A 14,121-nucleotide genomic window follows, 5' to 3' on the forward strand; every position below is an offset into this window, starting at 1 on the left:
GGCCTTGCAGCGCAACCAGCACGCCCGCGGCAGTGCGCTCTGGGGGGATGTAGTGTTCCGGGCCACTCTCGCGGCTGCTCGCTTTGGGAAAGTGTCTTTTGTTTTTCACCGAGCCCGCGATCATCACAACAGGCTGCCGCTACCGATCAACTGTGCGACTACGATGCCTCATCGAACAAAAAAGTCGTGAGAATTCCTTTTGGCACGTCAGGTTGTCGGTGAATTGAGCATTGTTTTTGCCTTTGTTTAAACCTTGATCTGGGTCAGTATTTTACGGCGTATTCTGTGTAACTCGATCTTGCTCCTGCTTTGTTATCTTTGAAGACTTCTTTTCTCGCAGTATTTTGTTCATTATCGTTTTTCCCTCGTCATTTACCGAGTCGATCGTCTTTTATCACTATCAAGCGTGTCATAGTGTTTTGTGTGTGTGTGTGTGTGTGTGTGTGTGTGTGTGTGTGTGTGTGTGTGTGTGTGTGTGTGTGTGTGTGTGTGTGTGTGTGTGTGTGTGTGTGTGTGTGTGTGTGTGTGTGTGTGTGTGTGTGTGCGCGCGCGTGTGTGCGATTATTGTGCAGTGAATTTGGACGTAACTGTTTATAAATATCCAATTGTTTGTCAAGGCAGAAATATATTAGATGCGTTCGCGGCTAGGTGACATATATGCGCCGCCGTCACCTTCTACTGATTCAAATGGGTTTAGGCTTTAGAAATGCAACAACAGTGCGGCTGCGACAATTGTGGAACATTCCCAGTTAAGGCGTAAACGACCACTCGGTGCGAGTGGCTGCATAAAACAATGCGGTGCATACGAAAAATGAAACCAAAAGTAAAATTGTGGCCTCTCGCCGATTCGAGTCAAAGTTGGCCAAAGTGAAAGTCGGTGGTGTTCGCTCTTGTAGCTTGTTTGTTATCCTGTGGCGAGTCGACCGCAATGTTTGTACCGCAATGCCAATGGATGTAACTTCCCATTAACAGCAAAGCTAGGGTGGAACAGAAGCCTGTAATGTAATAGACCACTTCTGCTCCAACTTACCATATGCATCTGCGGGCAAGTGCTGTGTGAAGTGGTGACTGGTTGACCATATTATTGCTTCGTTATTATGTTGAGTGCTATCCTCGCTTGTTTCTCTTTTCTTTATCGCGTTTTGAATGGTGATGTACGATATTCATGGCGGTGATATCAAGATCTTGTGAGAAACTGTTTTACATCACTGGAGCCGTTGTTCACATGTGTTACATATTATAACATTTACTGAGCCACGGTCGAGTGCTTTGCAGGTGGCTTGTGTAATGCCGGCTTTGTTGATTGCTACCCCTGTTGTCATACATCCTGCTTACAGAAGTACATATGTACCGCAGATTCGAACCATCGGCGTGAAATATAGCTAGAAGTAGAGAACAGTGTGGAGTATGCTTGGCCTGCACTCTTAGCTACATCACGAATTACAGTTCATATCTCTCAAGAGAAAGGCAAACAATATTTTTGCCTTGCCTAGTGCGCTCACACAGTGCAGAAACTTTTGAGGGCAGTGAAGAGTGGCGGAAGAAATCACAGCAATCTATGGGAAGTGAAATGATTGGTGTGACATTTAGAGACTCAAAAACTGTGTTGGTTAGGGAACAAAGACATGTAATGATGTTCTGGCTGAAATTGAAATGAACCATTTGGAATGCCACTAAGTTTGATAAAAAGGCAGCTGATAATTTTTTTGTGTACTAGAGCAGGTTTCAAGAGTAGTCAATGTATGTGCCGGTGCTCTATACAGACTCAACTGAGTGGGCAAATGAGATGGGAAAGTTTCCAGGGATAAGGTGGTAGAAACTGGCAGAAGTTAGGATTGGAAGTTAATGGAAGAGATCTGTGCGATGTTGTAGTCGCAGCAGGGCAGGTGATCATAGTTATCAATGCCTATTGGCTTCCAAGATAACTGCTATCTTTCCCATCTTACATCAACTTTGTAAATATTTTCCTCGTTTATGTACTGCAACGACTAAAAATTGTATGTAAACAAAAAGCCTAAGGGAGAACTCGCAAAAATTGCATTGTAGCACTTTCTCATAACAGCATCTGGTGCAGAAATATATGGTGCAGCCTCTTTATCTGCAGGCTTTCAGTTGGGTCCTTTCAGTGTCCTGCACGTACGTAAAAGTTGCTAAACCTGTGACCATAGCAAATGTACTAAGTGCCATGTACTGCTTCATAGCTCGGTGGTGCAGTGAAATTAAAAAAGGCCTCCCATGGAACTGATATCGTGTTAAAGGTTTAAAGGAGAGGGATAATTTTGGGTATCAACATGCATCCAAATGACATGCTTTTCAACGAAATAGCATCCCGAACAGACTCTTTTGCTCAAAAATGCTGTAGCTATGTGGCATTGTGATAATTAAGATTAGGGGCCAAGTTCTCATTAACACAGTATATAAAATGATTAAAAATAACATAGACCCCTGTGGCTACCTTTTCTTGAAATCACCTTCCATTGTGGCACAGTGGTTGAGGCGCTTGACTGCTATGCCCAGAGATGCGGGATCGAATCCCAACTACGGCGGTCGTTTTCCAAGCAAAAAGCAAGGCACCCGAGTGCTGTGCAAGATGAATGCACATTAAAGAACACTAAGGGGTTGACATTTCCAGAGACCTCCCCCGTACAGCATTTCTCGTAGCCTCATTTGCTTTTGAACGTTAAAACCCACAAACTTAAACCTTTTCTGGATATCAAAGGAGCCTACGACAGTTTACTTCAAGAAAACTGTGGGACATTCTGGACGCTTGAGGTGCAGAAGGTGGAGTAACCAATCCTTTAAAGATGTTTGAAGGATGCTTATAAAGGTAAAAGGTGCTTATACAATGGGAAAAAAGGTGTCAGCCTCTAGCGGTGAGGCAGGAGCTTAGGCAAGAGTGTTCTCTGTTAGCTTTGTTGTTCAGGCTGTACCTGCAAGGATTAGAGCCTAAACTTGAGAGGAGTAGACTCGGCTTGAACCTTTCCTCCTTCGAGCAAGGAGAATATATCTAGCAGGCATTACCCGGTCTGATCTTCACGAAAAATATAAGTACTAATGGCTGACAACAGGAAAGATTTGCACAGGTTGAGGGATATCTACGGTATAGGAGACAGATTCGGTCTAAAGTTAGGAAGAAAAAATCGGCAGTCTTGATTTTTCATGATAAAAATGCAGCGTGTATAGGATACCGGCGGCCACACTGGAGGGAGTGGATAGTATACCTTAGGGCATGGATACATATTAGAAGTGAGTATCTAACGGAGCATGTTGGAACATGAAAAAAGGTAACGGCTAAAGGTAGCAGGAATGGAGCAGTCATGAAAAATCGGGTATGTACTGTGGAATTACGACAGGTAAGAAGTTGTACCAGGGATCTGGAAAGGGTTGATGGTTTCTAGTCTGTCTTTTGCCAGTGCAGACCTATGTATGAGATCAGAGGTCAGAGCAATGTTGGAAATTAGGCAGCACAAGGTAGGTAGGCTCAGGAGGTACAAGATGACATCGAATGGTCTTCATTTGAGGGCAGGGAAGCTAGCAGCAAGGTAGAATTTGTACAGTGATTGAGAGCAATGGGGAAAAAGCGGTGGGCTAGGAAAGTCTTTAGCTACTTCACATGAGGAATGACACAAAATGGAGAAAGTGGACAAGAAAATTAGCAAACGTATATTTGGACAGCAGTAGGGTTACCAGCCAGGAATTATCGGTAAAGAGAAAGGTTCAAGAAACGGGGAGAGCTCAGCGGAAATTTAGGATGCAGCCTAAATCGGCATGATAATTCTAGGGGCAGCTTATTGTTCAAGGCTAGGACAGGAATACTGTGGACTAAGATGTACCAAGTCACATACAAGAGATAGGCTTTGCTACGCGTTGCGTGCAGACATGGAAAGGGAACAGTTGAACACGACTTCTTATTAAGCGCTCCTCCATTGAGTAATGAGAGGGGACACTTGGGCCCTTTCTCAGCCGAGCTCAACGTTCCACGACTCTACCAGATAGCATCGCTCATAAAAAAAATGTTTTGGTTTAAGGACTGTAGAGGACAAATAGACAACTGTCTGGTAAAAATAACCAAGTAAAGGTTATTTGGTTGCTAAACTCAAAGCAGTAAGTGTAAAATATATTAGTCGACACAGGTAGGTGGCATGCTCCGCTGCTGCCTTATCCATTTGCTTATAAAGAAAGAAGCGTCCGCATGGCAGCAGTGGTTGCGGAATGTTTCCAGTGTCAGTCACTTTACAAGATGCAAATGGCGACTCAGCTCCAGCAAGCGCTTGCATGAAACTGCATGATGCATTCTAAAAAGTAAGACCGAGAGTGAAATTGTGACCTTCAAGATTCGCTGTAGAATTGCGGCTGGCCATCCTAGGATGCTCTAGTGGGTGGAAGGGGCAGCCTGCAGCCTCAACATTCATGAGTCAGCACTGAAAATTTGTGGCAAGAAGTGTTTTTTCCAGCTCCTGCCTAAGCTTTTGTGCAGTGAAATTGTTCCTCTGGTTTCTTGCAAAGACAAAATGTTACTCGCCAACCTTGAGCCGTTATGCGCCCTTTTTACCCCTTCTTTGCCTTTCCTTTTCACTGCCTCTCTTAGTGAAAGTGGCTACAGCCCTACTAAAAAGTTGGTTTCTGCTTTTCAATTTTCCTTATGCCGAAAGCACCCATCTCTGTTTAATTTCACAGCCACCGGAATTCTTGTTGACTGGAGAAAGAGTGCAAGCTTCTTCCAGAAGAACCTTCTAACACAACTTTTGCCAAACTATGCAGATCCTCAGCTGTACATGTTCGTAACCTTGTAAACCCAGATAACTCATTACCAGGTAGATGTGTTCAAATAGAGGTGTGTCACAACCCCTCTGGTTTTGCACCAAACAGGCAGCCAGATATCAGCAGCTGCAGCACCAAACAGTTTAAAAGATGCCATTCCTGGCTTTGTGAGGGAACACAATGGAAAAAACATGTTAGAAACCTTGTCGCGTCTTAATCACAGTCGTAGTTCACTTTCTGTATCGTTTGAATTTCTTGAGACTTTGTGTTCCTTGGTTCGCATCGTTAACTGAGAAAGTGGTGGCATCTGTGGACTGAAAATGTCTGTCACTGCCGAGGTGCAAATAGACGTATGAGTTGGCACACTTCAATGTTGTGCACTTCTACTTTAGATCACGCTTCAAGGGCAACACATAGAATAGGTGGTGTCTAATGACTGTTTTGATGCTGAAACATGGAGGCAAACGAAAAGGATTCTACCTGAGTTAAAACAATGTAGAGAGGTATAGAACAGAAAATGGTTGGTATAAATTTAAGAGATAGGAAGTGTGCAGAATGTGTCAGACAAATAATTAGTCAGGCTAGTTTAGCAATCCTCTTCGAGGATCTAGCAAGCATAAGATGGGCTGTATTGTCAAATAAACAATAAATGAAATAAAGAAAAAATCGAGTTAATGACATTGTAGAGGAAATCAAGAAGAAATGGGATGGGCATGTGCAAAGTGTGGATAACCAATGTTCGAAAAGGGTAACAAATTGGATACGAAGAGAAGAAAAGCTTAGCAGGGGGCGGCAGAAAGTCGGGTGAGTGGAGTAGGCTAAAAAGTTCGCAGGGGTCAAGTGAATGCAGCTAGCACAGGACTGTGTTAATTGGTATAGTATGGGAGAAGCCTTCGCCCTGCAATGAATTTAGTCCGTCTGATGATGATGAGAGTTTGCCCACTTATGCACCATAAAATCAAAAATGCGCACACATGCACAGTACTCTTGCTGTTTTTTTATGTTTTTCTAGGAATTTGGCTAATTTGCCTATGTTGTTTCCACTTACAGGCATCAACCGGAATTGACTGAACAACTGGTACAACTTGCCCAGTAGACATCATTTTGATATGATTCATGTCAACCTACACAGCTGACGGCCTTTATGTGTGCAGAGTTATATCCATTCTTTTATGTCTTAAGGGTAGCCAGAAAAGTGGAACTGGGATGACAAGCATTGTAAAAAGTTACTATTTAGAGCATTGTGTTTGAGTATAAATAAGGATCTTGCTTGACGCTTAGCAGTTGTATCGGAAAGCACAATATTGGTAGTGTTTTTTTCGTATTGTGTAGCGTTTATCTGCCTCAAGGAAAAGGAATGAGTGGTCCGGTGTAATGTCCTTTGTGCATATGTTTTGACACAAGAAACGCATAGCACTGTTGGTTGTGGCATTGTTTTCTTGTACTGACACTCCTTTGCTCAGCTTTATTTTGCTGGCCGTTACTGTTGAGCCAAGGGGTGAATCGTTTCACGAGAAGAAAATTTTAATGCAGCATTTTCCAACCTTTACTGATTGGATAGCTTTACTTTCCAAGCATGGGAAGCTGCAATGTTCACTGATCTTAGTTCCAGGGTTTTATGCTCACCGGGCTGCAGATTTTATGCATCAAATAATTACTTAACCAGCCCTCCCCCACTTACCCCCCTCTGTTTTATCTAATAGGATAAATACAACATAGTCTCCTGACAAATTTTTTTGTTATGCTCAAAGAGAGCTTGAGAAAGGTGAGGGGTCCTTACGTTGGTGAGGATGGCACTTACTGGCACAACATTTATAGCATGCAAGGAAAGGTACATTAGATGCGTATTAATGGCAGCATAGTGCGTAACTGATTTTTATTGCTGGTACTGACATCTAAAGCTTTTTTTTTATTGCAAAAGCAATACTATGACAGCCAAAGCGAGACCTCAAGTGGCCACAGCTACACCTCTTTATGGCGCTACGCCTCTTCACGGCATAGCTACAGTATCCTCATAAGAAAATCAATCTGCCATCATATTTGAATTCTCGTTACCCCTATGCCATGGGCAGGAGCTGCCAACTCAGGTTGCTCCTTTCATATGGGAGGGTGATATCAGAATCAGCCTACCAGAGCCGTTTGCATTCTCGTTGCCCCTATGAGGCGCAGGCACGTCCATACGGCTTGGTTGAGGCGTGACTTTATATGTGGGCTGGTAGCTTATGCTCTCGCATCATACCCTTAAAGGATGAGCTTGTGTGTCCCCAATAATCTAGCACCTTACACTGATAGGGCGTGATAGGGGACTAATGTAGCAGGCAAAAGAAGCTTCCACCGTTGCCTTTGCAATTCAACTAGGGTTAACCAGAGCTAAACCAGAACTAACATTTTTTTTTTCACAGAGTTTGCTCTTAAAGCATTGTGCCTGAGGTGAACGGTTGTTCTATAAGATATAAGCCAAGTGTTCTTAAAATTGAGTAATGGCTACTGTGAGAGATTCTGCATGTGACATCATGACTTGCTCTACAGGAATGCCAGTGTACGAACATTTTTCATGTTCTGAACTGTACAGTAGAAGTCATTTTTTAAGCCCTTCACTGGAGTCTAATGGAAAAGCATACAAATAAATTTGTAGATACGCTGCACCATGTGTACATTATTCACGATGTTATGTATTGTGGTATAGTGCTAGCACTCTTTTTGAATGTCTTGCATTGATCAAACTTTTTTTTCCTGATTTACTTGTTTTTTTTTATTGCTCCTGATGTTTTCTGACAACAGCTACTCTATGAAAGAAGTTGCTGTGCCTTTTCTTACTCTGCTGCCCAATATGCATAAACTTGTTTTGAAACCGTGTAGTGGTTGGCTAATATTGATGGAACGCCCGCCTCAGTGTGCATTTTCATATTGTTGATGTGTAATAGCAGAGGAAGTGCGAAAGGAACAGCCTAGCCTGGGGCAACCTGGCTTCATCATGTGCTGCTCCTTGTTATAAAAATGAAGGTGCTACTAGTCACAGGCCTAGTAAGATGTGTATCGATTTTTGAGGGTGCTCAAAACTTTTCTCGTCATTGGTCCTCATTTTAACGTGGAATCCAGTTGACCCCCATAGCTGCTGCACCACTTTCTGAAGGTGGTCATGCAAAAGCACGAGAGGGCATGCCACTGTGTTTAGGACGGCCACAGTTCACCTCGCATTGCAATGTCCTTTTCCATAATGCTTTTACCTGTGCACCCAGTACTCTGGTTCTTTCTACTTGCTTGTGAGGAATTGATATCCTTTCATTGTGGGCATAGAGTTTCTGAATCTCTTAAGCTCTCTCAAAGGAATTACTATAGCTTTGGGCATTTAACCCTTAATTCTTACATTTCATTTTCAAACATTGGTTCATGGATGGGGACATTTTACTAAATGAAATCTGGAAGTGTTGACTTGAGGTTTTCTTATTTCAGCTTCTGCAGCAAACTGAAAATTTTATCTTATAATATGATGTGTTCGTCAGAACTAAAGACAGTAATATAGACTCTAAATGATTTTCAAATGTCTTTTGCTTTCTTCCAAACCTGTTGAAAAAAAAAGCTTTCATAAGTTCTTGTAGAGCTCTACTGCTAATCACAGCTAGCTGCCCCTAATTATTTTTTAAGTGTGCACAGGCTTGATAGAGCCTCTGTCATGATGCCATTAATCATCCATATGCACAGATCGAGGCTATGGCTTTTTTTATTAAGTTCAAACGGGTACTCAGTTTTTGTTCATACCAATGGCTTTCCTCAAGCTCACCCTCACAACACCACGAATAGGAAATGTGATACAGAGCGTAAATATGAGGACAATTTTCTATTTCACTCATGTAATTATTTGAGTATTAAGTATACATGAAAGAACTGTCTTTTTAGAAAAGTACCCTCAATGCAGGATCCCTCGAAGATAAATTTTTTCAAAAGGTAACCGTTGTGGCAAAACTGCATAAAGCTTGTTTGGCCATAATGCTGCATTCACAAGTGATAGGAGTATATTTTGCTCTAGATTATTGCATTCATCCTGGTTATTTTGCAGATTTGTGGTCCTTGGAGATCCGAAAATTATCTAAAGACAATTTAGTTATGCTGGTGTCATTTTTTGACGGATCGCTCTTGTTAAATATTTCTGCCTCGAAGAAACATGACTATAAAATCTTGGTAGCTCACAAATGTTTATGTGATATTAATGCCTTGGCCTAAATGGTTTAATCTACATGCACTCATTAGGTGTTTAAAAAGTTCAGACAGAACAGGGATATTTTGCTTCAGTCTAAGTTTTTTTAATAAGGTATGAAATTGAACTTTGTTCCAGCAAAAGCTGGTTTTTGGCTAAATGGCTTAAGTTTCTCGTAAACATTGCACCCTGTTCTGTCATGCTTGACTGTTTTGCACTATTTACAAAAATGAAGAAAATAAGGTTTGCTTCAAACCAGCTGCCAGAGCTGTTGAGATTTATTTTCATTCATTACCTTTTTTGGTCAACACCATGTGAACTGCAGTTTTGGTTTTCTCTTATTTTGAAAGTACTCTGCACATTTCATTGCAGGCCCAGTTACCACAGCCTACGAGTACACCACATCTCCAGGACAATATTCGCCAGATCAAAAGCATCCAGTCTACTGCATAGATACCTCCTCTACAAGCTCGTGTCATGATGAACCCACAGACAATATGCTGCACAAATGCAGCTACTGCAATTTGACCTTCGCCTTCGAAAGCGATTTGGTTAGGCACATCCGTATGCACACAGGCGAGCGCCCTTTCCACTGTGACTATTGTGGCAGCCAGTTTGCACACAAGGGCAACTTGAAGGTGCACATTAATACTCACACGGGTGAGCGCCCATACCATTGTGAGCATTGCAGCAGTAAATTTACCGCAAAGCGAAACCTGCTGAGCCACCAGAGGACTCACACGGGGGAACGTCCATATTGTTGCACCTACTGTCAAAGGAGCTTTGCAAAGGGGAGTACCCTGACGCGTCACATACGTACCCACACTGGCGAGAAACCGTATCAGTGCCAGCTGTGTCCCATGGCCTTTAGGACGAGCGCTGTGCTTGCGAGACATAAGCGATCCCACAGGGGTGAAAAACCATATCAGTGTGACGTCTGCCCAAAGGCGTTCTCTAGCAAGTGCAATTTAAAAAAGCACAAAGAGAAAGAACATGAAGAGGAATGTGGTATTCCATGATGCCTGGCCTTGAGCAGCATTTTTCTAGCTGTCCGGTATTTTGCAAGCTATGAACCTGCTGAGCATCTATAGCAAGTGTGGGGTAGAATAAGATGAGAGAAAGAGATTGATACACATTATGAAAGAGCACTGAACAAGGGTTAAGGGTGAGCCTCAGTTCTCAAGCCGAGCCAATGTTCCAACAAGGGGGCTCTTCATCTCAGCTTCCTTCCAAACTGAGGCTCCCCCTCAACCCTTTTTCATTGCTCTTTCAAATAGCAATTGTAGCTCCTAACCTTTGTCCAAAGTGTGTTTGGCTTGTAGGTTTTCTTTTTGTTGCTAACTTGTCTAAAAAGGCATTTAGGTATCGGCTCGCACAGCACTGCTTTATTTTTTATTTTTTTTCAACGAGATGCAGGAGCCTTTTGAGCTCTCAAACTTGCATAACTTTAAATCTTATAAGATTCGCTGATGGCATAACTTTTTTTTATGAAATGCTTCGAACAATGGCATGTCCTGCATTATCTATTACTGGTGCAATTTCAGAGCCTGCCGCCATTGAGAGTTTCGGTGAAACTAGAGAGGGTGTTGCCATTTTATTTTTATTTTCAGTGCATTAGGTTTTCTAGCATTTTAGATGAATGCTGGAAATATCACATCAGCTGTGCAGCTGCGACAGTGGAGAAAAAAAACCTGCTCCTTGATGGTTTTTAGTAATTGTTCTCTAAGAGTGTTAGCTGGAGTGTTCAAGTGCCTGTATCACCATTTCTCGGAGAACTGGCACCATGTTGACCATTAATTTCATATCTTTTCTTGATGTTAGCGATGTTGAAATGAAATTTTATTGAATGCATACCTCATTTATATGAGGTGCTGTCTAGATAACGGATTGTTAGGTTTATGAGCACTGCACTTTTAAGCAACTGTCATTGCTCTAGTTCAAGAAAGATTGAGTATTTTTTTATTGTGTTTGCTGATGCATTCACAATAGTGTAGTGCAAAGTATATTTGTGCATTCTTATCTTCCATTCTTTGTCTGCTTTTGTAATATTGCTTAGTTCATTTGAGTTTATTGCATTGGCCTTTGGAATATGTTCTTAACATTCTGGTCTTTTGTGATTCTCATTTCATCACTTTTGCTCTATATTTCAAAACCAGTGTTAATACCCAACCTTCTTGCACCCAGAGGCATTGCTGTGTCCAACAGAGAAAATATTTTCTACCATGAATGTTGTCAGCACTTCTTGCTGTGTCCCACAATAAAGTTTTTGTTTGTAGTGCAATTCACATACTTATGGCACAACAGTGCACTAGAATATTTTTGTTGTTTTGAAAGAAATTTTACCTGCTTCTTACACCTATGTGTGCCTTTCTGTACACCACCTCAAGGTACTGTACTGAAACTGACATTTTGCTATACTTTAAGGTGAAATTAGGTACCGATTTCTTAGAGAATGGTGTGCTTGTTTGCAGGAACCCAATATTCAATGCTGTTGATTTGCATTACTTGATCCTGTGTTTCAATAAAAGTGAACAAAAAGGTGCTAGACATATTTTTACTACTCATTAAAATGACCTGGAGTAAACTGCCTCAGTGGTTACCTCCTTGCAGTGATTTCCCAGAAGCTATTCTTAAAGATGAGTTGAGCACATATAAAAAATAAGAACAGGAAAAAAAAACAAGATCTGAAGGGTGCAAATTATCAACTGGCTTCATGCAGTTCATTGATGTTTATATAGGCAGTGTGCACATGCATCTAAAAAGGGGGGATAGAAGGCTAGTCAAGCCTGCACGTGGGTCAACAGGAGCCGTGCGGGAACTTCTTTTCCGCATTTGCAGCATTACAAAAGCATCACTGATGCAGTCATCGCCCTTTAATTTGATGTGTGCTTCTAGAAGCTCGCCACTCTTTGTCTACTCCTGCCTAGAACAGCCGTGCACCAGCTAGCCCAGCAAGGAGTTCTTCTAAAGTCCTAGAAGTCATTCAGCACAGCTTGAATTCTGAGTCATTCAATATCTCGCACGTGCAGCAAAAGTGCTCACCATATAGAGCATAATTTTTGAGCTATAAGTTGACAGTGAATACTAGATGTGCTACTACCAAATGCTAGCTCACTAAGGATTGATATTTTATCCCAGTGCAAGAACTGCCCAAGTAGGATTCAAAATGGTGTACTTCTTGGTAGTCACAGGCATTCAGGCCATGGACAAAATATTTTTGCCATGTTTGGTGTCTTGTGTGTAAAGCCACAGGCCGTGAGTGGATTCCTGTTACCTGCTGAGTTTTCACTCCTCATTCTTTTGCTCGTGAGATGGTTGTGTATTTTCCTCAAATGTGTGGACCAGGTCTGCATTCTATAACCTTTCTGACAAAACAGAGAAAAAAAGCACATACCAAGCATTTGATGCAACAAATATGGCATAACTGTTTTGCGAACTGGCTCAAAGAAAAAGGCAGCTACACCCTGCCGCTGTGGATCAGTGCATGGCTACGGCTACTGAACCCAAGGACACGGGACCAAATCCTGACCACGGTGGCCCTTTCGAATTGAGGCAAAAGAGCAAGGCACCCATGTGCTGTGTGACCAGGTGGTCAACATTTCCAGAGATGTCCACTACAGCTTCACTCATAGCCTGAGTCACTTTGGGATGTTAAACCCTATAGTAAACCGAAACCAAAAAGGCAGGAATACCTGCCATCTACTACAGTGTACTTAATAGTCTGAACCTCTTTGGGACATCAAACTAAACCATCCACTGGTAACTACAGTGCACTCATGTTTTGATTTTCCTAGTTTTTCTTATTTATTTTTGTGGATCTGCATGGTGAAAATTGTCCCATGTTTCTTTTGTCCCTCTTTACTTTAGGCATTTAGGAAAGTTCATGGGAGCAGACCTCATATTCACTGCTTTCGAGCCTTCATTAGGCATTTTCAGATATGCTTGCGGAGTTAAGAGGTTTGAATTCAGTTTGATAACATTTTACTAAACAAAATAATACATTATGTTCATTAATTTTTTTTTCGTCTTTCTAGAGAATTGTTTTTGTTAAAATAATGTATATGTGAGCTGGGGTTTTTGTTTTCTGGTTCACAGGACGGGAAAGGCACAATCTGTCACGCTTGCACTGTCACCTGAACCGCGCCGTAAGGGAAGAAAGGAAGGTGGGAGTGAAAGTGGAAAGAGAGGAAGGGGAGCCGTAGTGAAGGGCTACGGAATAATTTCAACCACTTGGGGATCTTTAGCGTGCGCTGACATTGCACAGCATGGTGGACGATGGCTGAATTGTTGCGGCGCGCGTCTTTCTCTCCCTCTTCTTTTTATGCGAAGCATATTGCTAGAGGTAAACCACAGCCCTTCGTGACGGTTACACGCCGTGCAAAGAATGTGGAATGCTACGTCACACCACGTGATACGCTGACGTCACGACAGAGGAGAGACGGGGTCCAGCTAGCGCCGTCGGCTGCGGTTGCACGCCGTGCGGACCACGTGGTATGGTGACGTCACACCACGTGATACGCTGACGTCACGACAGAGGAGAGACGGGGGACCGGCTTGCGCCGTCGGCTGCGGTTGCACGCCGTGCGGACCACGTGGTATGGTGACGTCACACCACGTGATACGCTGACGTCACGACAGAGGAGAGACGTGGGTCCAGCTCGCGCCGTCGGCTGCGGTTGCACACCGTGCGGACCACGTGTAACCAAGGAAAGAAAAGTTTAGCCAAGTGTAACCATGGAAAGCCGAGTTTAGCAATCAATATGCTTCACATCTGACCAGGCTTAACCATGCTAAGCCTCAGCCATTTTTTTCTTTCTTCTCTACTTTCTCTCTTCTGTCTGCACGAGGCAGCGGAGGTGGCTCAGCAACAAAGCCAGTAGCAGGCCCGTGGATTTTATTTTCCTTCTTCCTACAGCCACAACAACAACACACAGACGCCACTTCATGTTGCCTCCATCGAAACGCAGCTGCCGTGGTCGGGTTCGAACCCGGGAACTCCGGCACAGTAGTTGGGCGTCTGACCACTGCACCTTGCTGGCCTTTTTTTTTCTTTCTTTATTGCCTAATTTATTATCAGATTTTACACATAAAGAACATTACTCCACACACACACACACACACACACACACACACACACACACACACACACACACACACACACACAC

At 42.8% G+C, this 14,121-nt stretch overlaps 1 protein-coding gene across 1 annotated transcript in view; it reads left to right on the forward strand.

Annotated features, from left to right (window-relative positions):
- LOC146182444 (uncharacterized) overlaps positions 1-11,503 on the forward strand; it is a 49,050-nt gene extending 37,547 nt beyond the window's left edge. The window contains exon 3 of the mRNA XM_084575954.1: positions 9,329-11,503. Coding sequence (XP_084432080.1) covers positions 9,329-9,975 — 647 coding nt within the window. The 3' untranslated portion in view covers positions 9,976-11,503. The remainder of the gene's footprint in view (positions 1-9,328) is intronic.
- The last annotated feature ends 2,618 nt before the right edge of the window (positions 11,504-14,121 follow it).

Source organism: Amblyomma maculatum, chromosome 8 (assembly GCF_055883805.1).
Source record: "Amblyomma maculatum isolate TAMU_Amacu chromosome 8, ASM5588380v1, whole genome shotgun sequence".
Classification (NCBI taxonomy): domain Eukaryota; kingdom Metazoa; phylum Arthropoda; class Arachnida; order Ixodida; family Ixodidae; genus Amblyomma; species Amblyomma maculatum.